The sequence below is a fragment of the Populus euphratica genome, unplaced genomic scaffold (assembly GCF_000495115.2).
Source record: "Populus euphratica unplaced genomic scaffold, PopEup_1.0 scaffold110.1, whole genome shotgun sequence".
NCBI classification, from domain to species: domain Eukaryota; kingdom Viridiplantae; phylum Streptophyta; class Magnoliopsida; order Malpighiales; family Salicaceae; genus Populus; species Populus euphratica.
Window position 1 is genome coordinate 704,469 of NW_011499904.1, and position 13,305 is coordinate 717,773.

The window sequence follows — 13,305 nt, forward strand, 5'->3', positions numbered from 1 at the left end:
GAGCCTACTCCCCACTTCATAGCATAGAATTTTTCAGGAACTAAGTTAACTTGAATAACTTCTCACTTGAGAAATATCATTTGCAGATTTGAAAGGCAAACACGCTCAAACCAGCAATAATTGAGTTTACAAAAGCTAAGACTATAAACAAGATGCTGGCAGGGTTTTCTGGGTTGGGAAGACATGATTTTGCTAATAATATCATAGAACCCTACAACTTTGGATGTCTCTTAAGACAACCTTTTATATACCAGTTTGTCCAAATCAATGCCAATCGATTTACATATTTATGATAAAAGAAAAATAACTTTTGTTATGAAAGTTTTGCTCAAAAGGTTGAATGAAGAGAAACAGAAGAAGTGCAATGCATTTTTTACCTTTTTGAGTGAAGATTGCTATAGCTAAGTCAGGGAAAAAAGAAGAACAAGTGAACAACTATTGCCCTTAAATAATGCTTAACATACTCAATAATATCATTGCCTAAATAAAAAATTTGAGCTGCAAAGAAAAAGGCTTGGGTGTTTCTATTTGATGTTTGCTTACAGTCACGTGAACTTACAAGTAGATACTGACCATTGTCCTCCAAACAGTCTATATAACAGATGTGTTACTGAAGGAGTTATCACTATTGTTAGAGTGCTTTCATATTCATAAGGATTCCCAATTGCGAAGCAGCTTTGATCCACATGTAATTCCCTACAAGTACCAAGAGCAACAGGCTTCAATTCATATCCTTCAACATTAGCCTGCAGGTGACAGTACAGTAAGCATTTCCAAACCTTGCTGCATTACAAGTCACATTGTGATTATGAAAATTAACTTAGAAATAAAAATAACTAAATATACATATTTTTTACGATGACCAAAAAGAAGGGTTATGCAAAAGAGCTTTGTTGAAGAACAGAATCAGAGCATGAATAGGAGGAATTGGTGAAGACATCAACATAATAGTAAAAAGTAATAGACATGTCAAAGTCAAAGATCACAAAGGCCTTCACAAAGTATCCATTTGAAACTCATGCTAAACCCCACTTGGAGTGCTGAGGAACGAGTTTTCAGTATACACAAAGGCGAATAAAGCTAATTTATAATAGCATGTACATCTTAGGGACTTTGTGGAATCATTTTTTATTGAACTTCTATCTTGTCCCAATCCACCTAAATCGCCATGAAGTTAAGATTCCATGAGAGCTAGGGTTTTCATTATAACAGAGTATGCAGGAAAAATAAACAAAGTCTATAATATCAGAAGCCACCCAGTAGAGAATCTCATGACGTGTAATAACTCATCTCATCCTGTAAAGCACTAGTATATAGATCAGTCCATTAACAAAGTTGACGTTTTCAACAAACAGTTTCATCTTCGATAATTTTTGAACTGAACAGGATGCTCCATCATCTGTCCAATAAATTCCACCTTTTTAAGGAAGTTACTGTCTTTCCTACTGGTATCCGATCAATGGAAGAAATGAACTTTTAAGATCTAGAATTAGGACTATGTGTTAGAAAATTAATTAACAGATAAGTACTCTCTTCACTTAGTTTTATATGAATGCTATAAGTACTCTCTTCACTTAGTTTTATATGAATACTCTCCTTCCTTGAATGCTACAGTCACCAGAATGCCCAAGTTTACTTAAGTTGTCCTGTGCATTGTGTATTCAGATTTTATCTCAATGACACAATATACTTAAAGCTCATAGTGACATCAAGCAGGTCCTAGATGATAAGGTAGTTTATGCAACTAGCCCTGACATCGCTAGGTTGATTGCAACTTTTTCCGATGATGTCATCATGCTAAAGTATAACAAAATGTACTCTGCATATATCAAGAACAAGTCAAAATATGCTGTCCATAAGTTTGATCTGATACCTTAAGGACAGCCAGATAATAAGATGGAACAGAACCAATGATCTTGCCTTCCCTGTACAAGCTATTGCCTCCAGCATAAACTAGAAATACCTGTGGGATAAGAGACCAGCAAAACAATTTAAATCAGATGATGGCCACTGACTTGACCTCTCAGAAGTAGTATTTCAGCTACATCATCGAGGGAGGTGGGGTGGGGGAAGACCTTACAGTGCCTGTAAATCTGCTTCTATCTGTGGCCAGCACAATCCAAGCATGCGTAAGATTATATATGTCAAAAGATGAAAGAAGACGGATAGACACTGTAAGGCATGATGATAATTAAATTTGAAATATGCACTGATCAGAAAAGCACTTTCTTTTTTAATCATTTCTTTCACCAAGCAAACTTGTAAACCAGGAAGAGATCACATGTAATAGCTGGAGATAAGTTTTAAAGTTTAATAGCATAAGAGAATAAAAGCATACAACGTGACCACACTTATCCCAGATGAAGCCCGGATCTGTTACTTCAACTTCAGCATTCTCATCCTCTGTGAGCGTAACATGACCATAGGACTGTTGGGGACTTCAGCTAACTCAAGGTCCTTGCTAAAAACAACTAACTTGAACATTTCACAGAAAATGTCACTCGTACGAACATAAACAAATAATGATACCAAAACGACAGAAGGAAAAGTTCTCAGGTCCATAATCGATGCGATACTAGCATTCCCATACAACTAAAACGCAACAAACAGTCTATCCTTTAAGAGAAAACACATCAAACACATGTAAAGCATGGCCATTTGTGTTTTATACATCATATAATATCGGTTCTGCTTCTGCAATATAAATAAATACTTATGAAAAGGGATGCATTACACAAGAAATTGTTAAATTGTCCAAACTACTTGACCCAGTTGTTATTAATCATCCAACAAGCTAAGTGGGTCCTTAATTAGCGCATCTAAAACAAAATTAATCTCCTAATCGATGATTCAAGTTCGAAGCTGAAATGGGCGTTGCGTGGCGTGTGCGATAGAGAGAGAAACCTGGAAAAGGTGAGTGACTTTATCTTCTTCTTGCTGAAATTTATCTTGTTGTTTGGAAACAGCAGAAAACTGAACCGAACACCGCCATGTCAGAGGCCTTTGCTCTCCAACTGTTAACTGTGTTCTTCGACAGCTAATTGGTAATAAGGAAATTTTTTTTTTTTAAAAAATTAGTATTAGATTTTTCAAACTATATATATATTTAAATAAAAAAATTTATACATATATTTAATTAAATAAATTAAAACTTATATTTATTAATAAATAAAAAATATTAATAATAACTAAATATATAATTAAAAAATTAAACAACAAAAATGAATCAAAATATTTAATTTTATAATACAATTTATTCACTCAATTACATTCGATAACTTGATTTATTAAAATTATTATTATTTTTAATTAAATAATAATAAAAATAAATATAAATGAGTAAAAAATATTTTAGAAATATTTTCAAAAATAAATATTATTTATATTTAAAAATAAAATTGAATTATATGAAAGATAAAATATAAACAAATTAAAATAATTTTCTTAAAAATTAAATACAGATAAAAATAATTAAAAAACAACTATTATTAAAAAAAAACAACATTATTTTCAATATAATGCTGTGACATCCAAACTGGCGCATTTTATATTGGGGGGGAAAATGTGCGGGGTCATGGAGAATTTTTGTAGGGTTATAATTGTGAATTTGAAAAAATCAAAATAAAAATTAGAAGAAGAAGAAAATGAAAAATAAAAAAAAGTCAGTTCACTTTTAATTTGATCTCAGATTAGAACCCTAAAAACTGGAGAAGATGGTGAAGTGACAAGTCAAATAAATAAGAGAATCAAAAGACAAGCCTTCCTTTTTTATCCCTCCGAATCAATTCAAATTTAAAAAGAGCAAATGAATCCCAAGAAAATGGCGTACAACAACTTCTTCTCCTCTCTGAGACAGGTAAAATATTATATTATAATTACAGAAAAACATTACATATTTGACATCTAACAACAGCGTAAAGCAGTAATCTTTGTGGTCATCCTATGTTTTTCTTTTTTGCAGGTTGAGAAAAGATTGAAGGTTGAAAACCCAACAACAGTGGAAACTAACTGCGAAGAATCTCTGAGCACACCATTATATCTCCACACAGATCAAGAACCCATTAACAACAACAGCTTGACATCTTCTAATGAAGAAAGCAGTGAACCCCCACTAGCATTTCTCTCACCTTCTTTACAGTCATCTACAAAAACCTCTCCCTTTTACCCCCAAATCATCAAAGAATCCAAAACCAATGACATTGATGATATTCAAAACTTAATTCAGCTTTTGGGTTTATCAGATATTAGAGAGAGAAAACAAAGACACCAAGAAGAAGACGATGTCAATGAGAGGGTTTGTGTTGGTGGTGGGGAGTTTTGTGGATGTGAAGGTGGGTTTTTTGAAAAGATTGTTGGAGTTAAAGGGCCTAAGTGTGAGAAGGAAGTGGAGAGATTGGAGGGGTGGATTAGGTACTTTTTAGGTGATGGTGGAGACGAGGGGAGGGAGCCTTTGATGCTGGCTTTTTTGCTTTTGGGTAAGGCTGCTTATGAGCTAGAGGTTGTTGATGGTGGCGGCTTGGATTTCCCTTCTACTGTTGAAGAGTTTTTGAAGTTTGATCCCCCAGAAGAATAAAGATTGAAGCTTTTTTGTTTTTCCTTTGTAAGTTGAGTTTATTACCAAAATATGAATGGTATTTGCAACCTGTAGCCCCTAGGCGAGGTTTGTCATTAATGGTAATGGTGGATTTTTTGTCATGGAGTAATTTAATTCCATGAGAATGTTTATCTTTCCTGGTTGTCGTTGATCATGTATTTCTTTGCTATATGTGTTTGGTTTTGTGTGCTCAGTTTTGCTTTCAGAATTTGATAGTATATAACTGATGTTTTGAAATACTGAACTGTCGACAACCTTTGTGTATGTACGTAGTTTTTAAACAGTGATTTTCATTGTTTTAACTTTTTTAGAATTTTAAAAATATTTTTGAAAAAATTAAAAAATTTATTTTAATTTTTTTGTTTCAAATTATTTTTTTTTTAATTTTTTAATTTTTTTGTTTCAAATTAATTTTTTTTAATTTTTTAATGTGTTAATATAAAAATATTTTTTAAAATAAAAAAATATTATTTTAATATATTTTTAAATAAAAAATATTTTAAAAAATAATTTCATATTCCACACATATATTATAATGCACTGATCTCTGGACTTTGCCAATATAATATTTTTCAGTGGAAAATAATACTACGAGAGCTTCTAAGTTGGCTGCTAGAGTTGTAGATCACGAATTTGTTCCTAGATGAAATTGTCAACTGGAAATTGCTAAACCTTGATTTTTTGTGTCATTATAACAGAACAATGTATTTCGATATTGTTAAGAACACGATTACACACTATCGATTCTCGACATAGTGGAAGCATTTGCTGTGAAATTGAGTCTCCAGTCTGCCTTTCTTCTTTAATATGCAGCCGACAATTTGTTTCTGTATCATGCTGCATGCTTGAGTGAGATCACCACCAATTTCGATTATCTTGCACTTATCTTCTGAAGGTAAGACAACACCTCATTCATGTTAGGTCTATCCTCAGGATTTGGATTGGTGCAAGAAAAGGCTATTTGAAAGAGCTGCTCCAATGCTCCTTCCTCCTTGGTGAGATTCTTGGTAATCACTGGGTCCAGTACTTGAAGAAGTCCATCGATGCCATTGGCGAGGGCCCTTTCGACTAGTTGACGCAAGCTGATTGGCAATCCATCCTTGTCTGTGAGTCCTGTTGGCCTCCGTTTCATGAGGACCTCCATTACTACAATCCCAAAGCTGAAGACATCTACTTTAGTCGTCACTCTCCTCATGTATGCAAACTCTGTGAGACCATCAAGCAAGTTGTAGTGAAGTCAGGAACATATAAAAAAGTAAAATGAATAAAAAGAAGAAAAGAATATATGAGATGGAAGATATGCAAAACGTGAAACTGAAAATGGAAAAATAAAGTTCATTACAAATGACAAAGTAACATGTTTATTAAGATAATCTGTGAAATGGGATGAGCAAGGCAATGATTGATTTAAATGCTATACTTATTCGTCCAACCATTTATTAACTTGACATTTATCAGAAACTTCTATGAACGCCCAAGAAAAGACAAGGTAATGGAGAATGAAAGGTTACCTGGTGCCATATAGCCAATGGTGCCTTCAAAGGCTGATGCTGAGGAGAGACCGTTCCCATCCTGCAGGTGAACGCCCAGAATTCGAGCTGTTCCAAAGTCGCTCACATGGGCCACCCAATCACCATCCAACAGCACGTTAGAGGGCTTCAAGTCACAGTGTACGATTGGAAAGTCATAGCCAGAATGCAAGTACTCTAAAGCACTTGCAATGGAAACACAAACATTGATTCTCTCATACAGTGTCCACCATGACTGATCAACCTGAGGGTTATGTATGATGCTCTCCAAGCTTCCATTCGGCATGTATTCCAAAACTAAAACCTTCAGTTTAGCACTCTCCCAGGCATAGCCAAGTACCTTAACCAGATTCCTATGCCTAAGTTGGCTCAACGTTTTGATTTCTCTGTAGAAGCACTTGTCAGATTCTGCAGAGAACTTCTGAAAATTCAGTTGCTTAACAGCTATAGTCTTGCCATCTTCCAATTGACCCTTGTATACAGTGCTCAAACTGCTGGCGCCGATTATGTTTTCTTCACTGAAGAAACTTGTAGCATTTTCCATTTCGTTCCTGTCATACCTAATGAGTTTCAGTGCTGAAGTGAACTCTGGCTCCATATTCTCGGTACTTGTTGTTTTATGCTTTTTGGCACGTTGGAGGAATAATGGAATCACCACGGAAAGAACTAAAAATATGGACACCACTCCAATTGCAAGGAGGATCAACACCGTCTTCTTGGAAAAGGTATGTGAATTCTTCTTGCTGCAGGACTTCAAAGATTTTGTTCCACACAGAGCAGGATTTCCAACCAAACTAGATGAGCTGATGTTTTTGAATAAACCAGACTCAGGGACGCGGCCTTCAAGATGATTGAAAGACAGGTTAAGATGCTTCAAGCTAGAAAGATTTCCAAAGCTATAAGGAATTATGCCCTCCAACTGATTTCTAGAAAGGTCCAGGGTGCTTAGATGCTTCAGTTCTGCCAACTTTTCGGGAATTGAGCTAGAGAGCTTGTTACCTGAAAGATCAAGAGAGAACAAATTTCTGCAGCCTGCAAGTGTTTTAGGAATGATTCCTGAAAGATTGTTGTTTGAAAGATCAATGGCCTGTACTGCTTCCAACATTCCAAGCTCTTGTGGAATGTTACCATCTAAGAGATTGTATGATAAATTTAGAAATATTTGCATGCTTTTCATCTTTCCCATCACAGTTCCAGGGATTGGCCCTGTAAGATGGTTGTGAGAGAGATCAAGAGACATTAGTCGAATGAGATGTTCCATACTCGTTGGAATAGACCCATTAAGTAGGTTTCCATGGAGATCCAAGGCCGAAAGCATTTCCAGTTTTGAGATAGAAGTAGAAATTGGACCCGTGAACCTGTTGAGCTCCAGCCGGAGAGCAGTTAGACGTGTCAGTTCAAAAATGTTCTCAGGTATTGGACCTTCTAAAGCATTGCTATGAAGGCCGAGCCCCTGGAGTACAGTAAGCTTGGATAACTCTGGTGGAATATGGCCTGAAAAGCTATTTCCAGAAAGTACTAAAAAGAAAAGTTGAGTCAAATTTCCAATCTCCGGTGGGATTGGCCCTACAAGTGAATTGAAGCCATATTTCAAAATCTGGAGATTGTAGAGTTTGCCAATGCCTGGTTTTAGCATTCCACTGAAATTGTTCTCTGCCAAGCTTAAGATTATAAGATTGGAGCAATTATAAAGGTCTTCTGGTATTTCCCCCGACATTTGATTTGGCCCAAGGGATAGCCTTGTTAGATTATACAACTGTCCCAGGCCCTGTGGAAGTTTCCCTGTTATTCTGTTAAAAGCTAAATCTATATACAAAAGTTGGGTACAATTGGTGATAGTTGTGGGTATGGATCCCTCCAGGAAGTTGGTGGGTAGGCTAAGGTTCTTCAGATTATAAAGCATTCCGATATTCGAAGGAATCTCTCCCGTGAGGAAATTGTAGCCTAAAGACAAGTACGTTAAATTTGTCAGGTTTGTTATGGAGGCAGGAATTTCCCCAGTGAAATTGTTTGAATGCAGAGTCAGCACCAGCAATGACCTCAAAGATCCTACTTCAGGAGCTATTCTTCCAGTTAGCATATTATTTGAGAGTCCTAAATTGGTTAACGATTTCAACTGGAACAAGGACAGTGGAATGGTTGAGTTTAGCCTATTTTTGTAGAGTCTCAGTTTCTCCAAATAGATCAAATTTCCTAGCTCTGGGGGGATTACTCCACTCAACTGATTACTGTACAATTCAAGTTCAACCAGCTTCTCACAACGGCCTAGTTCAGAAGGGATGTTCCCAGCAAGGGAATTCTCAAACAAGAGAAGAAATTCTAAGTTTGACAAGTTCCCTATTTCTCGAGGTATCATCCCAAACAAGTGGTTTTGACTTAGGTCTAAAGCTTGCAAAGCTTGCAACCTTCCGATGGAAACAGGTATTGAACCAATCAAGTTGTTCCCATAAGCTACAAAGAGTTGCAGGTTAACTAAGTTTCCTATTTTTTCTGGTATTGTGCCAGTCAGATTGTTGAAAATCACACCCAACTGCAGCAGGGAGGTGCAGTCGCAAAGGCTCTCAGGAATGCTTCCATTCAAATAATTGCCACCTAAATCTAGAGACTGCAAATTCTTAAGGTTTCCTAATTCTACAGGAATAGGACCCGAAAAGGAATTGTCATAAAGAACAAGTTCAATCAACTGTGAGCAAAGTCCCAGCTGAGGTGGAATGTGCCCTGTGAAAGAATTTGAAGTTAAATCAAGAACCTGGAGGCCTGAAATGTTGCCAATAAACGGAGATATCTCGCCTTGGAGCTGCATCCCACCAAGAGAAATCTCAATGACTTGATTCAAGGAATGGTCGCAGGCAACACCAGTCCAGTTGCAGTGATGGCTTGCTTCACTCCAGTCTGCAAGTGCTCCTGAAGGGTCGTGCTTGATGGCATTCTTGAAGGCCTTCAAGGCCTCAACTTCAGCTTCTATGCTTGGTTCTGCAGATTGAGCAGCAGTAAGCAGAACAGAACAAAAGATGAAAGTGTGTAAAACAAAAACATTTTGAGACACCATTGCTATAGAAATTAGCACTTGAAACTGATACGAAAGGTTTGAGCCAAATGAAGCTGTTATATACAGAAGGAAAATTATGACCCCACAGGCAATAACCAATAGGAAACCAAGTCTTCATTCTTCCCTAAAGAAACCAAACCTCCGCTCGATATCTTGATAGAATGTTCACATGCGAGGAAAATTTTGATACTTTGAACCTTAACTCAGTAGACGAGATTTTACTTTCAGCTTACTGAATTGTGACAGAAACGTTTACTATCCTATTCCTAGTACACCACCCTACCCCCCCGACTATAATCTATCCAGTTCAGCCCCCCTATTCTGCATAAATTTTGTTTAGAAATTATTCGATCACCTGCTCATTAGGATGAAAATATTTTTTTAATATAAAAAATATTTAAACCTTGTTAATTTAATATTTTCTAGTATATGTGTTTTTTTACTCATATAGTGATTAAAATTTTTTAACACATAAAATGATTAATATTATAGGATTGTTTTGATAGAATTATAAGTAATCTAAATCATTTATAAAAATATTTTTTATTAAAAAAATTTAAGGTGATTTTTTTTAATATTAAGACAATAATATAGTAGATTAATTTAGGTCAATCGTATTGACATGTTATATTCGTTATCTAGGTTATAAAACAATGATAATTTTATAAAAAATAAATCGAAACAAATTATAAAGTTCAACAATTTAATGTTAAAAAATAAAATTAAAAAATATATTAATTAAAAAAAAAATAACCTGAATAAACTCAAGTTATTTTTATCTACTAATTTGTAAACAAACTTATTTATCTGTATTTTTTTAAAAAAATTAAAATCAATAGAAAAACAGTCAAATAGCCAAAGGCATCATCACAATTGAGGAATTACACAATAACTTTTTATAAAACTGAAATTATATTAATTCTATGAAAGAGCTCGACAGAATATATATATATATAAAAACTCTTGCACTCAATGGTAGGCGTCCCTAGATATATATATATATATATATATAATTTTAGGGACGCCTACCATATATATAAAAACTCTTGCACTAAATGGTAGGCGCGTCCCTAAAATGATCAAATATGTATAACGATAAAACATGGTCCCATGGACGATGTATTTAAGTTACATGTAAACTCTACAAGTCTCATGTTTGAATTATTTTTCTCTGCCCAGATGGTGCTGCCATGCCTCTCCCTCGTGGAAATCCTTTTTCTTTTGGTTTTTTTGGTGAATTTAGGTGAGGGTATTATGGAGATTGGACGAGGGTTAACTTAGGGATTTCACAGTACGATATATGGTATTGATAGGATAACATTCTAAAAATGCAAGTTGCGAAAAACGGCGAAACCTGAAGGTCGGCTGTGCCCCAAGTTGACGGAAAGCGGTCAAAAATACAGCGGGGATCTATAGGATAGAAGAACACAGATTTCATATTCTCTGCACGCGTTTGTGGGTTCAACCTCCCCCACTCAATTATTGTTGTTATTATTATTATTGAGAAAATCTTCACGGATTTGGTGATTTTACTTTGTATCCTCACATGAATAAAGTACTACTGACTAAAATGGCTATGTATTCTCTTTCTTCCTTGCAAATCGGGTTAAATGGAATTTAGTGCTTATAATATATCTTCAACAGCCACCTGTTTAGTGCTCATAATATATCTTGAATAATTACCTGTAGTGCTCTTAAAATATCAATAAAATGTTCCGACCTTGAATTATGCTGGAAAATTTTGTACAAGAATGTCGTTAATGGCCACATTCAATGTCAAATTAAACAGAATCCACTCATTTTTTATTAGAATTTAATCTTCAATATAAGTTTTTAACATAGAATATTAATATAATTTAAATAAATTATGATAAATAAAAAATTGATTTTAAATCATTCTTGATGATATATTTTGGTGAAAATCAAAACCCACTATAAGAACTTTATCCGATGTAGCAAAAAAAAATTTCTTACTGTTTATTAAGTGTAAAGTTGAAATTAAGTTTAAAGAGTAACTAAACTTTTAACAATAAAGAAATTTTTAAAAAAATAAGTTTTGATTTTAAACACAGGCTCGCCATCCTAGCCTAGCCCATGCTTGGGCTTTGAGCTTAAGTTTGAGTTTATTACGAAATAATAATTTGAGTTTCAAGATATTATTTTTTTTCAATTAAATTTTGGACTTGGATTTGACCCATAAATAATTATTTTTTCATGCCCATTATTTTATCTAGTTTAGCCCATGAATGTTAACACTTGAATATTATCTTTTAGAAGTATTTTTTTGCAATTTGAATAGTTTTTTAGCTAAAAAAATCATATTTATAGCAAAATATTCAAGTTTAATTCTTGATTTATGATGACTAATATAATATTTTCTAATTTTATTATCATAATTAATTCTTTAATCTTTTAGCTTTCAAAATTCATTGGGGGAGGGAGGGGAAGAGTTTCCTACAAGTTTTTCAAGATTCTTATGCACTCTATCTCATCTTATTTTTATTAGTGTTTTCCTTCTCTTTTTATGTTTTGATTTTTCTTTAAAATCTAAAATTTAATTTCACTTTGTGGAGAGGTAATTAAGTTCTTTACTTTAGTTCAAAGACCTTGTTTAGAAGACATTTAAACTAAGATGATGGTGTTGGAATCTTGGAAGGTTTATTGGAAACATTCTTTGTACTAAAAGAGAAAATGATTTATCATTGACAATAACAAAAGCTTTTTTATTTTAAAGTATTTTAACAAATAAGTATATTTATTTGCTCTTATTTTAAACTTAGATATTTTATATTATTAGTATGCATGTTAGAATTTTATTTTGATATAAATCACAAGTTTGGTATATGTTTAGTATGCATGGTAAAATCTTTTTATTTTTTACTTTTTTATTGATATTATGTTTTTCATGAGTTATGCTTTTATATACTTGTAGTTTTAAACATGTATAAACTCTAGTATTTACTTGAATAACTTTTGTTTAACATGCCTTTGTGGTGATAAACTAAATAATTTATGTAAATTATTTTGAAATATAAAATCTTAAGACTTTAGTTGCATGTTATTTGTTTAGCGAATATGTGTGCTTTTTAATGGTATGCTTCTCTGATTAAACAAAACTTTATTAGCATGATGCATGTAAAGATCTAAAACTATTTGTTTTATTTTATCTTACTTTGTTGAAAAAGTTCTTTGCATACTTTAATACATGTTATCTTTTGAAAGATTTTTTATTTTTATTTTTATATGTTTATCATGTTTTGCAAACTTGTTGGTATGATCATGCTATTTGTTTATCTAGCTTAATTTTTTTTTTAATGCATGTTAATATTTACATCATTTTGAACTACAATAAACAAAAGTGTTTATTTATTTTTAATCTTGCATGGTTTAAATATTTTTGTTGATGAAGTTACTTTATTACAAGCTTTTATTTTATATATTGCATGTTGTGAAGCCAAAATATTTTTTATAAATATTATAATTTATACATGAATTTACCTTCCTAACAACAACGCCAAAAACTTGACATGATCAAAGAGTTTGATGTCTTCTTCTAAGTATAGGAGTACCGAAGTAATAAATAACCCGACAAGATCGACATCGAACCACAAGAAAGTTAACTATATAAATTATAAATAATAATAATAATAATAATAAGTTAAAGAGGACTAAACAATGATAAAAATAAATGTCAAGGTTAAAGGATTCACTAATGGTATTAAAAATAAATGTAATATAAACTCCTTTTATTACTTAACTAGAAACCATACACAAAGGAGGTTCCAATCAGATGATTTGTTATTAATAGTTTATTATAAATTGTTAACATAATCATATTAATTGTCTTATTTAAGTAGTACCAAACTTTTAAATACTGTCAAAAATTCATGATGCTAACTTATTTTAACAACAAATCAAGTTCATTTCATAGTACAAATATAGGTTATATCATATAGTTGGTTATGAAAGTACCAAGCATTTACTGTACTAAGTGTTATATAATACAAATCTAGATTAATCATTTAACAAGCAAGGTATTGACACGACTAAAAAATTGATGTCTTCTCCCAAGTGCAGGAGTGTCGAAGTAATAAATAACCCGGCAAGACCGGGGTCGAACCACAGGGAGATTA

General features: G+C 33.2%; 2 protein-coding genes and 1 long non-coding RNA gene across 5 annotated transcripts; 1 reads left to right on the top strand and 2 right to left on the bottom strand.

The window, feature by feature from the left end:
- Positions 1-503: 503 nt before the first annotated feature.
- On the bottom strand, positions 504-3,062 carry LOC105133242 (uncharacterized). Of its 3 annotated transcripts, none has more exons than XR_843750.1 (2): positions 1,964-3,062; positions 504-783 (listed from the first exon to the last, which is right to left on the bottom strand). It is a non-coding gene; the product is annotated as an uncharacterized LOC105133242 (long non-coding RNA). The 3 variants fall into 3 exon arrangements; XR_843751.1 differs by having other exon boundaries at positions 504-746; positions 1,874-3,062; XR_843749.1 differs by having other exon boundaries at positions 1,874-3,062.
- A 547-nt stretch (positions 3,063-3,609) lies between these two features.
- Positions 3,610-4,737, top strand: LOC105133244 (uncharacterized). The gene is made up of 2 exons (XM_011037147.1): positions 3,610-3,856; positions 3,962-4,737. Exons 1-2 carry the CDS (start codon positions 3,806-3,808, stop codon positions 4,571-4,573), a joined length of 663 nt encoding a protein of 220 aa, XP_011035449.1. The 5' UTR covers positions 3,610-3,805; the 3' UTR covers positions 4,574-4,737.
- A 497-nt stretch (positions 4,738-5,234) lies between these two features.
- FLS2 (Leucine-rich receptor-like protein kinase family protein) lies at positions 5,235-9,239 on the bottom strand. Its single transcript, XM_011037148.1, has 2 exons — positions 6,106-9,239; positions 5,235-5,800 (listed from the first exon to the last, which is right to left on the bottom strand). Exons 1-2 carry the CDS (start codon positions 9,170-9,172, stop codon positions 5,466-5,468), a joined length of 3,402 nt encoding a protein of 1,133 aa, XP_011035450.1. The 5' UTR covers positions 9,173-9,239; the 3' UTR covers positions 5,235-5,465.
- Positions 9,240-13,305: the final 4,066 nt, after the last annotated feature.

Bases quoted from the DNA above. Each gene is read 5' to 3' on its own strand.
- FLS2 (XM_011037148.1), bottom strand. From the start codon at position 9,172: ATGGTGTCTCAAAATGTTTTTGTTTTACACACTTTCATCTTTTGTTCT. The intron at 5,801-6,105 runs GTAACCTTTCAT...ATGGTCTCACAG, and splicing joins CATTGGCTATATGGCACCAG to AGTTTGCATACATGAGGAGA.
- LOC105133244 (XM_011037147.1), top strand. From the start codon at position 3,806: ATGAATCCCAAGAAAATGGCGTACAACAACTTCTTCTCCTCTCTGAGA. The intron at 3,857-3,961 runs GTAAAATATTAT...TCTTTTTTGCAG, and splicing joins TCTTCTCCTCTCTGAGACAG to GTTGAGAAAAGATTGAAGGT.